This window comes from Entelurus aequoreus, linkage group LG09 (assembly GCF_033978785.1).
Source record: "Entelurus aequoreus isolate RoL-2023_Sb linkage group LG09, RoL_Eaeq_v1.1, whole genome shotgun sequence".
NCBI classification, from domain to species: Eukaryota; Metazoa; Chordata; class Actinopteri; order Syngnathiformes; family Syngnathidae; genus Entelurus; species Entelurus aequoreus.
Genome location: NC_084739.1, coordinates 59,455,831 through 59,470,334, shown reverse-complemented (window position 1 = coordinate 59,470,334; position 14,504 = coordinate 59,455,831). Strand labels below are relative to the sequence as shown.

The following is a 14,504-nucleotide window of genomic DNA, read 5'->3' as shown; positions in this document are numbered from 1 at the left end:
ACTGTAATCTTTTAATGCTAGACATAGGGAGGCCCGAAAATAATACGTTACAGTAATCGAGACGAGACGTAACGAACGCATGAATAATGATCTCAGCGTCGCTAGTGGACAAGATGGAACGAATTTTAGCGATATTACGGAGATGAAAGAAGGCCGTTTTAGTAACACTCTTAATGTGTGACTCAAACGAGAGAGTTGGGTCGAAGATAATACCCAGATTCTTTACCGAGTCTCCTTGTTTAATTGTTTGGTTGTCAAATGTTAAGGTGGTATTATCAAATAGATGTTGGTGTCTAGCAGGACCGATAATCAGCATTTCCGTTTTCTTAGCGTTGAGTTGCAAAAAGTTAGCGGACATCCATTGTTTAATTTCATTAAGACACGCCTCCAGCTGACTACAGTCCGGCGTGTTGGTCAGCTTTAGGGGCATGTAGAGTTGAGTGTCATCAGCATAACAGTGAAAGCTAACACCGTACTTGCGTATGATGTCACCCAGCGGCAGCATGTAAATACTAAAGAGTGCAGGGCCAAGAACCGAACCCTGGGGAACTCCGCACGTTACCTTGACATAGTCCGAGGTCACATTGTTATGGGAGACGCACTGCATCCTGTCAGTAAGATAAGAGTTAAACCAAGACAAGGCTAAGTCTGACATACCAATACGTGTTTTGATACGCTCTAATAAAATATTATGATCGACGGTATCGAAAGCGGCGCTAAGATCAAGAAGCAGCAACATAGATGACGCATCAGAATCCATCGTTAGCAATAGATCATTAGTCATTTTTGCGAGGGCTGTCTCCGTAGAGTGATTTGCCCTGAAACCGGATTGAAAAGGTTCACAGAGATTGTTAGTCACTAAGTGTTCATTTAGCTGCTGTGCAACAGTTTTTTCGAGAATTTTGGAAATAAACGGAAGGTGGGAGACCGGTCGGTAGTTTACCATGAGGTCAGGATCGAGGTTAGGTCTTTTGAGCAGAGGATGAATAACCGCTTTTTTGAATGCTAGGGGAACAGTGCCGGAGGAAAGTGATAAGTTTATAATATTTAACACTGATGGACCTAATAATACAAACAGTTCCTTGATAAGTTTCCCAGGAAGTGGGTCAAGTAAACATGTTGTTTGTTTTATCCCACTTACACGCTGTAATAATTCCTCTAATGTTATTTCATCAAAAATAGAGAGACTATTTTGGAGGGCAGTGTCCGTCGTATATACAGTCGTATTTGTGTTAATAGAGCCCAGTTGTAGCTGGGATGCGTTGTCTTTAATCTCCTTTCTAATGAGTTCAATTTTCTTATTAAAGAAATTCATAAAATCATCTGCCGAGTGGGTGGAGCTACTGGGAGGAGTCCCTTGTTGGGTTAGCGATGCTACTGTACTAAACAGAAATTTAGGATCGTTTTTGTTGAGGCGGATGAGATTTGAGTAGTATTTAGCTTTAGCTAAGGTAAGCATGCGTTTATAAGTTATTAAACTATCACTCCATGCTTGATGGAAAACCTCAAGTTTAGTCGCGCGCCATTTGCGTTCCAGTTTTCTACATGATAATTTATGAGCTCTAATTTCTTCTGTAAACCATGGGGTGCGCCTTTTAGGGGCCCTTTTTTGCTTTAGCGGTGCTATACTATCAATAATTTCGCGCAAGGCATCGTCAAAGTTGTTAGTGAGTTTATCAATAGAGCCGACATAATTTGGGAATGGTGCTATTACCGAAGGCAGTAGGTCAGCAAGAGTCATCGTTGTGGCAGCATTAATGTTGCGGCCGCTATAGCAGTTATTATTATTATTAGCTTGTTGACAAAGAGTCAAAACTTCAAATTTTATAAGGTAATGATCGGACATTACTTTAGTATATGGAAGTATCATAACTTTGGAGGTGGTGACACCCCTGACAAGCACTAGATCTATTGTATTACCGTTGCGATGCGTGGGTTCATGTATTATTTGTGTAAGACCACAGCTATCAATTATGGTTTGGAGCGCCACGCACTGAGGGTCCGATGGGGTATTCATATGGATATTAAAGTCCCCCATTATGATTATATTGTCGGCGTGCGTCACTAGATCAGCAACGAACTCTGAGAATTCACTGATAAAGTCCGAATAGGGCCCAGGGGGGCGGTAGATAACAGCCAGGTCGAGAGGTAGCGGTGTGACAGACCTCATAGTAAGCACCTCAAACGATTTATATTTATTATTTAGGTTAGGGGTAAGGTTGAAATTTTCATTGTATATTAGTGCGACACCCCCTCCCCTTTTAAGAGGGCGGGCAACATGCGCATTCGTATAGTTAGGAGGAGATGCCTCATTGAGCGCAAAAAATTCGTCCGGTTTGAGCCAGGTTTCGCTAAGACCAATGACGTTAAGATTGTTGTCTCTAATGACCTCATTAACCAATAACGCCTTGGGAGACAATGATCTTATGTTTAAAAAGCCCATATTATAGGTATTGGGCTGTTTTGACGAGTTTTTGTTAAGATTATCCGTAGTGGCAATATTAACAATGTTGCGTTTATTATGCGTAGTGCACTTTAAATAGTTTCGACCATATCTAGGAATTGATATGACGGGAATTTTCCGATTGTTTGCTTGGTGCTGCAATAGACTGGACATATCATAATTTGCCACCTCAGTAGAATGCATGTCCACCTCTGACACAGACACAACAGAAAAAACATTATGTGAATTGTGTATTATTCTAAGAGAATTGCTATGCGTACATGGATTATCCAGCCTGGCGCTGGCTAGTTCTAGCTTAACTGACTCCTCACCCGGACTAACAGACATTGTAATTGCCTGTGACCGGGCTTGCTCTAGTGTAGTCAGTCAAGTGAGACTTAAATAGTAGTCTATGTTTCTAGACAGGATGATGGCGCCTTCCTGGTTAGGGTGAAGGCCGTCTCTCATCAGCAAGCCTGGTTTGCCCCAGAAAGAGGGCCAGTTATCAATAAACGTTAGTCCCTGCGTCCTACAGTAGCTAGCCAACCACTTGTTAAGCGAGACTAATCTGCTATATCTCTCATCATTGCCTCTCGCAGGCAGGGGGCCAGAGACAATTACTCGATGCCTGGACATCTTTCTGGCGAGATCACAAGTCCTGGCTATGTTTCTCTTTGTAATCTCTGACTGTCTCATTCTAGTGTCATTGGAGCCAACGTGTACAACTATATTCGCATAATTAGTGGTGCGATTAGCCTGTCGTACGTGTTTACTAGGCCTGTTGCGAGTTAGCTCCCTAAGATTAGCTTCAATGTCAGGTGCTCTGGCCCCGGGGATACACTTTATTGTGGCTGGTTTGCTAAGCTTTATGTTTCGGGTGATGGAGTCCCCTATAACTAAGGTGTGGTGCCCGGTAGACTGGGGTGTAGGACTAGCTAAAGAGCTAAATCTATTATGCGTCTCAACCGGTACACCGTAGCTTGTAGGCCGCTTAGGACTGCTACAAGCTGGGCTATATATAGAGGCAACTTGTTTTTATATTATACTGGTATTTTTTTTTAAAAAGGTCACATTTATTTTATTTTCTTTCTGGGTCTAATTTTCGATGGGTCATAAAAAAAATATCAATAGTTATCGATATCGACTGATATAAAACACTTAATACATGTGTTACAGTTTTCAGCTATATCGTCCAGCCCTAAAAGTATGTATGTATAAATCATCAATCTTTATTGCAGACCTTAAGATCCATTAAACATATAAAAACAGAATATAATACATTAAAAACAAAAAACCTATAATATTTAAGAATATATTGTTTTTTCAGTAATATCTTTCTATTGTCCAAATCTAAATTTGTTTCTACGATATCTATGATGATAATGTGGATCTTAAAGAATATGTACATAGTGATCTATCTAAAGCAGGGGTGCTCATTACGTCGATCGCGATCTACCGGTCGATCGCGGAGGTTGTGTCAGTCGTTCGCCAGCCAGGCATTAAAAAATAGTCCTAAAAATGAGCGATCATATGACGTCACTTTCGTCACTTGATTGACATTCACGGCACCCGAGGGTCTTCTGAGATGACGCTGGCTACTGCCAGCTCATTATTAAGAAAAAATTACAGACAGGAAGGCGAGAAACACTTTTTATTTCAACAGACTATGGCGCCGTACCTGTCGTCAAAACTCCAAAGACCGACTGCACAGTTCCTGCCTTCACAATAAAAGCTCTGCTTCATCCTGCCTGCGCTAAGAGTCTCAGAAAGCTGGCGTGCACAAGCTAGCAAGCTACGGAGTTTGCCGCCAATGTATTTCTTGTAAAGTGTGTACAAAGGAGTATGGAAGCTGGACAAATAAGATGACAAAAACCAACCACTTTCATGTGGTATTGGACAGAAAGGAGGACTTTTTTTCTCCTCCATTTGAAAATGCGGACGTTATCAGCACCACTGTCTGATTCCAATCAAACAAGTCATCAGAATCAGGTAATACACCAACTTATATTCTTGTCTTCATGACAGAAAGGAATCTATATGTGTTAAACATGCTTGTATTATCATTAAACACCTTTAACTTGTTAACAATATTAACTATATGTGTTAAACATGCTTGCATTATCTTTAAACACCTTTAACATGTTAACAATATTAACTATATGTATTAAACATTCTTGTATTATCATTAAACACCTTTAATTTATTAACAATATTAACTATATGTGTTAAACATGCTTGCATTATCATTAAACACCTTTAACTTGTTAACAAAACATATATTTAATAAATAAGTAAATATAAATTATATATATGAATGAGGTAGATCCCCGCGACTTGATCAATTGAAAAGTAGCTCGCCTGCAGAAAAAGTGTGAGCACCCCTGATAAAGTGTCTATCAATCTATGGCATATAGTTAACAAAAAAGTGGAATTGTATGTACAGTACAGTTAGGATACATGCAAGCTATAAAAATGAGGGGTTGTCTTTGTAGTTTACTGTACGGTATTTCTGTACACCCACATGTGTACTGTTTTCTGTCGACTCTTTGCTTCTAAGCGAGATGGATAAACCTGGCCCGCATGATGATGATGAGGAGGAGGAGGCCAGGTGGCACCATGGACCATCATCACCAACATCATTTCCAGGCCCAAGCTGTGACCTCGTAGAATCGTCCGCTTCATCTCCACACACAATACGCTTACTAGCCCCCTCTACCAGTGCCTTGTATTTCAAAGAAAACATATTGAGGTATTTTGTGAGCCAGAGATATTTTCCCTTTTTTTTTTCTGCCTATTTTTGCAGCTCCCGCTTTCTCGCAGCGCCACTGACTGACTGTCTCAGCAGATACAACTCTCCAACACTCCGCCGCCTCATCGTATACGAGCAGAAACCAATTTCGGCAGGCAGCAATAAAAAATAAAAAAAAAAAGAGAGAAAAAAAGAAAGAAAAAAGAATCAGGCCAGGTCTCTGGGGAGAGATAAAGGGCCAGAATGTAAACTTGCCTGGTAAGCCATCCCGGGTGGATTGCAGTGTAAAAAGAAACCTTAATGTACAAGATCCACTGAAACAATCAATGATGATTAAAACAATGGCTTTGAGGATGACAATCAGCGTTCTTGTCTTTTTTTTGAAAGAACATTCTACTATTTACTTTCTTTTTTGTACAAGCCTTATTCATTTAGCTTGGGTTGACATTTAGCTTGTTCCAAAGCTAATGTTAGCTAACCTGGCTAACAGTAACTAGGTTAGCTTAGCATTGATTCTGCAATCAACACACCTGCCCGTGACGAGCGACCTGCCTTCATAAGCCAGCACGTCTTTTGAGATCCAGTGCCAGAACGTAGTTTCTCGTACACGTACAGTAAGCCAATACGTCTCCAGTTTTCTCGCATATGCTTATCCTCTCTCTGTGTTCTCTCCCTGTCGTATTCATTGTGTCTCGTGTTGTGTCGTTCTCCAGCTTCCCGTCGCCCTTCCTTGTCGTCGAGGTGTGTGTCTCGTCTCCCTGGATCCCCTCTGGACTTTCTCTTGCCTCTCTGGATTTCGACCTCACGCCTGCCCACTGACCACGGCGCCCCGCTCTAGACCTTGACCTTCCCGCCTGTCTGTCAACTTCCGAGACTGCTTTGCCAAATTTTGGACTCCCGCCTCAATCTCAACACGCACCTTCAACACCCGCTGGTAATCACTCACATATAATTACCACACATAGCCACACTACATATATTTGGATTACGCACACATCTCACGCTCATACCCAGCTGTTAATAAATACGCTGACAGCTAACGACGTCACTGTCTCCCTGCCGCCTTCTTCTCCCGCTGCACCGTCACAAATAACGTACCAATTCCCAGTACCTGGAAATCGATACTGGTACTCAACTGTACCAATGCTCAGTACTTTTGTGTTTGTTGATAAAATGTCAATTGTTTTTGATAATACAATCTAATTTATTATTGCAACATTTAAAAATTAACTGATTATGATGACTAGAGATGTCCGGTCCCGCGCCCGGGAATCATTTCTGGTGATTTAACCCCCAATTCAAAACCTTAATGCTGAGTGCCAAGCAGGGAGGTAATGGGTCCCATTTTTATAGTCTTTGGTATGACTCGGCCGGGGTTTGAACTCACAACCTACCGATCTCAGGGCGGACACTCTAACCACTAGGCCCCGGAATACAATGATTTGCAAATCATTGTATTCCATTTATATTTACATCTAACACAATTTCCCAACTCATATGGAAACGGGGTTTGTACTACTCACTATTTTATTTAAGGACTTAACTGCAATAAGAAACATATGTTTAATGTACCCTAAGATTTTTTGTTAAAATAAAGCCAATAATGCAATTTTTTTGTGGTCCTCCTTTATTTAGAAAAATACAGAAAAGTACCGAAAAGTATCGAAATAATTTTAGTACCGGTGCCAAAATATTGGTATCGTTACAAACTAATGTATACATATGTATACATATATACATATATATATACATATACCATACAACCACAGTTTCTCCATGCAACCAGAAGGAACGTTTCTGAATTGTAACTTGTTTTGTAAAAGTTTCATTATAATTATTATTACATTGCAAGAATCAGCTTAACTCGAGAATTTGGCAGCCATTAAAATCTGTTCTCATGGTAACTAACATTAGATTTCTAGGGTTTAAAAAAAAAGTCTAATCTTGAGTTGGCGACACTGTTCGTCATAAGAAAGAACATTTATTTCACTTTGACAAGTTGTCCACACAAACGGGCTCCACTGTACTTCCAAGGCTGAATTTTAGAGTTACGACTCCAATCACTTTTAAAAGTCACAGCTGTTGATGCAGCAGCACAGCAGCAAAGGTCACTTGTTTCTCAAATTAATCACTTTAAAGCCTTTTTGTTTTGTGTGTGTGTTATTGCTGCCGCAGGTAGTCACGTTTTACTAAGAAAGTCAACGCATCATGAACCGAACCACCACTTATGCCCCCGTGTAACAGATGTTACGGCATATTTTTTCTCAATAAAATATGTTGCCTGTGAGACAAAAATACATAACAAGCCGCTTAACTCACGTTGGCAGCCTGCCAGGAAAAGTTATGCAGTCCAAAGCAAAAAAAAAAAAAAAAGGGGGGGGGGGGGGGAGAAAAGAGCAGTTTCCCTCGACAACAATGGCACACATTATTGCTTTTTAGCCGGGAATAGTTTTGCGGGCGAGCTGCGGTTATATTGCTGCAGTATCCTGTTGCGGGTGGGGGGTGGGGGGGGGGGGGGGGGTGTTGCAGGGGGAACAATCCCATTCCTCTCTCAGAGATCCAGATGAGAATAACAAACAGCGAATACATCATTCAAGCAATAATACACTGAGCCGCCTCAATCCAGTAAAGCGCATGCGACGACTGTATGTCATTAAAACGTCACATTCTACGCAGATATTAACACTGCTGGATGCTATCTGAGGTCTTTTTTTTAAATGTAGTTGTACATATGAATATTTCATCGTGGCATATTTAATATTTCTGTGCAAAAATGACCAAGTTCCTCGCTGACGCAAGCCCAAAAACAACAAAAAAAAGCAGATAAATGGCCGCATGTCACCCCGGTTATGAGTGTGCAGCGTTTTGTGCGTCCATTTACGTGCGTGTGTATGTCTGTGTGTGTGTGTGTGTCAGTGTAACCCCCCCCAGGCTTGAGTCTCTTCTGCTGAGTGGGCAGATTCTACAATCCCAACGGACTGCCGAGTGGATTCTAGAGCGAGCCTGATGGAGTCGTTATCGTTAGTAATGCATGCACACCCAACCTCTGCTTTATTACAACCTGCAAATCTCCACAATATGCAAGAAAAAAAAAAAACATGTATTTGTAGCACGATATCATTTCAAAAGCGGTTTGCGAACAAAAAAGCCAGAAATCCCACGCACACTGCACACAATCTAACTGTATTGATCTGTGCAATAACAACAAAGCATCCCGTATTGATCCGCCTGTTCTTTTTGCATTTGAGATGCGAGCCGTGTCGGGTAATCAAGGGCATCTCTCTCACACACACGCACACACACACACACACACACACACCCACACACACACACACACACACACTCACACACACACACACACACACACTCACACACACACACACACACACACACACACACACACACACACACACACACGTTTTGTTCTCCTTGGAAGATCCGATAGAGAAGCCAATACACAGGCTTGTTTTTCAATGACTTTTTGAAAATGAAGTGCATTGTTATGACAATCAATGTGGATTCGAAAGGAGTGGACCTGTGATTTAGTATTTTTAGCCGATTAGCAGAGCTTCGGAGAGCTGTTAATAATCCGCATTAGGCGCTACATCGCAGCCGTGAAAGAGCAGGACGTTATGTTCTTTCCCGTTATTAGATGACTGTACAGGGATTGTTTTCCTAACAGGACCGCTTTAACCCGCTTTGTTGCATACTTGTGAGAATGGTAGCATGCTAACATTTTATGTTAGCTTTTTTTTTGTTGCTAATTTTGTATGATTAAACTGAAAAATCATGGTTTGTGATTCTCAGTTTCAGGTCAGCGTCAGCTCTACAACTTAAGAGTCATGTAACTTGGTATGTGACACCAGATGTCCGATAATGGCTTATTTGCCGATATCCGATATTCCGATATTGTCCAACTCTTAATTACCGATACCGATATCAACCGATACCGATATATACAGTCGTGGAATTAACACATTATTATGCCTAATTTTGTTGTGATGCCCAACTGGATGCATAAAACAATGTAACAAGGTTTTCCGAATTAAATCAACTCAAGTTATGAAAAAAAATGCCAAAATGGACCCTGCCATATTTTTATTGAAGTCACAGAATGTTAACGTTAACTTTTTGAGCTAGTTCTGCTACTGTTTCCCCCAGAGTCATATTACTTGGTATGTGACACTTTTTAACTTTTAGCATGCTAGCCAGCTAACCTAAACATGCTAAATTTTTCATCTACTTTTACACTTGTTTCTCTATTTCCAAAGCCATACACCTTACAGCCGTGTTAATTGACGTGTGAGACATGCTATCTGTTAGAATGCCATCGTTAGCACGTTTGCTAAGTGTTAGCATTCTAATGTGCGCATGCTAACGATTTAGACTAGCTCTGTAATTAGATTTGTACAGTTACACCTAAAACTACCATGAATTGATTAACGTGGACCCCGACTTAAACAAGTTGAAAAACTTATTCGGGTGTTACCATTTAGTGGTCAATTGTACGGAATATGTACTGTACTGTGCAAGCTACTAATAAAAGTCTCAATCAATCAATCAATCAATCAAAAACTCACGGATTCAGACACTCGCCACCATCTAATAAGTACGGCGGCTTCCGGGCGACCCCCGGCCAGAGGTCCAGGGCTCGGATAGCAGGCCCATCAAAATTTCCGCAGGAATTTTATAGTTATCATTATTCCGCCACAAAAGTTTGGCGCGCTCCACAGCCCACAGTTTTAACTCGATCTGTCAAGTATCAAAACTGTCCGGCTTGACCGGGAATTGTGAGCTCCCCAAAACAACATTTTAAAAAAATATCCCAGATTACCCAGAATTCACGTTTTTCCATTGAAAATGAATGGGCCATTTTTCGAGCTTGCACAATTCCTGCATTTCTCAACCACCACCCACACACTCCACTCACCTTGGGACAATCAAACTACCATTTTCCAAGTTATAAACAATTCCAGGAATTCTCAGAATTCCCGTTTTTTCAAAGCCCTATTTTCACCTCTTTCCTGGAAAATGTTCACAGTCCACATTTTTCAACCGTTTTTGACCATCCTTTAAAACATTCTTTTTAATTGGGACAACAAAACAACTATTTTTCTTTTTGTGCAAATTTCCGGTTTTCCCCTAAAAGTTCAGGAATTCCGAAATACACATTCAAATTCAAACTGTTACTACATCAACATTTTTCAACAGATACAAAAAATTCCAACACCAACCCATTCATATCGTCTCGGACAATTGTGTTAATACCAATATTTTCAAAAATTCCAGTTTTTCACGAAATTCTCAAATTTCCAGGAAATTTCCCGTTCCAACAAATGGACGTATTCATAGTTAAGCAACATTTTTACCCAATTCCATCCTTTCAATCATCAACCCACACTGCTCTTCCCATATGTCGAACACAAAACGTTGTCCCTTTCCCAAAATTCCCGGTTTTCCGGTAATTTTCTCCCCATTGACAATGAATGGGAAATATACTATCGACTGCATATCCCACATTTCTCATCCTATTTGAACCATTCCAAAATCCACACACACTACTCACCCTGAACATTTGAGCATTTCACTTCCATTCACGCGGAACGGCGGTTTGGCGGGTTGCGCACATTTGGCATTCCCATTCCTACCGGAATTACAAATTCTAGTCTACATTTAAAACACTTCCTTGTGGTCTACATAACATGTAATGGTGGTTCTTTGGTCAAAATGTTGCATAGAATATGTTTTACAGACCATCTTCAAGTCGCTTTCTGACCGTCTCTTCAGGATGCACCGTTTTGTGGGCGGTCTTATTTACGTGCATACACTCGTCATCTTTGTTGTACCGGTAGTTTTTAGCCCTTCTATAGCGAGTCCACTGACAGATATAACTGTACGCTACCTTATTTTAGAAATGGCAATAACGGAGGGTGAATGCCCCACAACAAGAGGATAAAGAAAAAGAAGGAGCTTATTGACTTCAATGGCGGAAGCGCGAACATTTTCGGGACTTATGCAGATTCCAGATTCCAAAAGGTAAGAAAAGTTGGTTTTGCATAATATTGCGAAACAAAACGCCAGATAATATGTTTCCTAATGGGTGCCATTTTGGGGTCCTTATACACGGGTACCTGCTTGCGTAATTTCTTGAACAGGCGTCAACTTGCAGTCCACACATATCTCTTATGTGTGACTGCCATCTACCGGTCACATTTATCATTACAATGTAATGTATCATTCCCGACCTTAAAATGCTTTAAGGTCGGGAAGCATAACAAGAATTAAATACATACATTTATTGCAAGAATCAATTCCAAACAGAATCATGAAGTTGTTGTAAGATTCACTTCCTTACTAATTACTGCATAACTGCACTGTCGATTTAGCTAAACTGCTAAACCACAGGTGTCAAATTCAAGGCCCGAGGTCCAGACCTGGACCGCCACGTCATTTTATATGGCCCACAAAAACCCAAAATTATATGCGTCAATGAAGTACCGTATTTTCCGGACTATAGAATGTATAGAAATTTTAGAAGAAAAATATATTTTTCAATGTATTAGCAGCACCGGACTTTAAACCACAGATATTTACATTGGGAAGTGAGTTATTTACACACAATACATACCTTAATTGTTTCCCAATTGTGTCTGTAACATGGTAGTATAACAGCTAATCAAACAAAATAGAATTCATCATCTTGGACCTTCTAGCTGCGGAAGCTAGCTCTCCAATCAGCTAAACAGATTCAGTAACTCCACGGCGACGTTTTGGTGAATTTACAAAACTGAAACAATACAAAAAGAAAGCCAATAACACTAACAAAGACATTGACATCGGTTTTCGTCGCCATCATTGATCTAAATGGAACTAAGAAAAACAAAAACTGTAGGTGTCATTTACCCATCATTAGCTGAGGAAATCTCTGCTATACCATAACAAATAACTCAAGTCAAGACTTGCCAAAGCAGCCCAAATAAATAAAAGATAAGATGATTTATGGCCTAATCGCCTTCTACATCTTCTTCAGTCCTGCCGTGTTGTGGACTCGTGTTTTTGAAACAGCAACTCACCGAGGCGCGCCCTCTCCCTCTGGACATCTTTGAAGTTGAGGCCGCTGGTCAGCGTGCTCTCTCTGTAGCGGTGCAGCGCCTCCCGACGCCCGTTGGTGCCCAGCTCGCGCAGCACCGACCCCTTGAGCGGCTCCGCCTTCAGACCGTGGGCCCATACTGAGAAGTCCGGTACCGCCCACTTGACCAGGTCCTGGAGGCGCACGATCACCTTCTCAGTCACGGCGATGACCTCGTGCTAGAAGGGGCGGAAACAAACGCAAGAAATATTACAAATATCGTCTTTATGCAAGGGATGTGCCAATCGATCGGCTACCAATCAGAATCGGCCGAGTTTCATGAAAATTATGTGATCGGCGTTGCTAAATAATGCCAATCACAAACGCCGATCTCCTAAGGCTGGCCGATTATATGATCGTGATAAATCTCAGGTCGATCGTGGCGATCAGCTGACAAACATGGCGGCAAAATCCGAGTCAATCAGAGTCAACCGCCCCACATCCGGTTGTAATTTGCCACAGGAGTAAATGGAAAAACGGACGTGGAGTTCAACGCCCACCAGACTGATATTTTACCACAGAACTTTTCTCCAGAAGGTCTTATTTTTGCTCGTGTGATGTCAGATGAAACAAAAATTTAGCTGTTTGGCCACAATACCCAGCGATATGTTTGGAGGAGAAAAGGTGAGGCCTTTAATCCCAGGAACACCATACCTACCGGCAAGCATGGTGGTGGTAGTATTATGCTCTGGGCCTGTTTTGCTGCCAATGGAACTGGTGCTTTAAATGGTACAATGAAAAAGGAGGATTACCTCCAAATTCTTCAGGACAACCTAAAATCATCAGCCTGTAGGTTGTCAAGAGGAGTGGTCAAAGCTTGCCAGAAGCTTGTGGATGGCTACCAAAAGCACCTTATTGCAGTGAAACTTGCCAAGGGACATGTAACCAAATATTAACATTGCTGTATGTATACTTTTGACCCAGCAGATTTGGTCACATTTTCAGTAGACCCATAATAAATTAATAAAAGAACCAAACTTCATGAATGTTTTTTGTGACCAACAAGTATGTGCTCCAATTAGAAATTATTGAAAACTCAAGACAGTCATGCCATTTTTATATATATATATATATATATATATATATATATATATATATATATATATATATATATATATATATATATATATATATATATATATATATATATATATATATATATATATATATAAAACACTTTGTGTTGTATGTGACTAAGTAAATTATTATTAATTATTAATTTACAAATGTCCACTTTTTCTCATTATGTTCCAGATTTGTTTTCCTGTTTTTTTTTTTTTTTAGATAGACATGATAAATTATCAAAAAATACACAACTTTTAATATGTTTTGTATATTTTCACAAAGTATCGGATCGGATCGGTATCACCAACACCAGCCTGATTTTGCTTGATATCGGATCAAAAGAAAAATCAGTGGTATGGCACATCACCATCCTCATAAGATAATCATCCAATGCCACAACATGAGGTACAGAGGTGCAGAATTCCACCGTTACAAAGACAATATTGCTGAGCTTTATAGATTCAACAACATGTTTATTACTGTGCCTGGATATGACCATGCTGTACAATTGCATTGCATCATCATATATTCGCTATGTTTTGGCAGTGCTGTACGGTACGACAAATTTATTTGCAACTGCGCCTAAAATAGACCATGCAACTTAAAAAAAAACCTCTCGCACATAATGTTATATATTGTATATATTATATAATAATTAGAGATGTCCAATAATATCGGACTGCCGATATTATCGGCCAATAAATGCTTTAAAATGTAATATCGGAAATTATCGGTATTAAAAAAGTAAAATTTATGACTTTTTAAAAACGCCGCTGTACGGAGTGGTACACGGACGTAAGGAGAAGTACAGAGCGCCAAGAAACCTTAAAGGCACTGCCTTTGCATGCCGGCCCAATCACATAATATATACGGCTTTTCACACACATAAGTGAATGCCAGCATACTTGATCAACAGTCAGTATAAACAACTTTAACACTGTTACAAATATGCGCCACACTGTGAACCCACACCAAACAAGAATGACAAACACATTTCGGGAGAACATCCGCACCGTAACACAAATCAAACACAACAGAACAAATACTCAGAACCCCTTGCAGCACTAACTCTTCCGGGACGCTACAATATACACCCCCCGCTACCCCCTACCCCCCCA

General features: G+C 40.5%; 1 protein-coding gene across 1 annotated transcript in view; it reads right to left on the bottom strand.

Moving 5' to 3' along the window:
* arid5b (AT-rich interaction domain 5B) overlaps positions 1-14,504 on the bottom strand; it is a 337,352-nt gene that overhangs the window by 260,520 nt on the left and 62,328 nt on the right. The window contains exon 3 of the mRNA XM_062059039.1: positions 12,266-12,500. Within this exon, the coding sequence (XP_061915023.1) occupies positions 12,266-12,500 (235 nt within the window). The remainder of the gene's footprint in view (positions 1-12,265; positions 12,501-14,504) is intronic.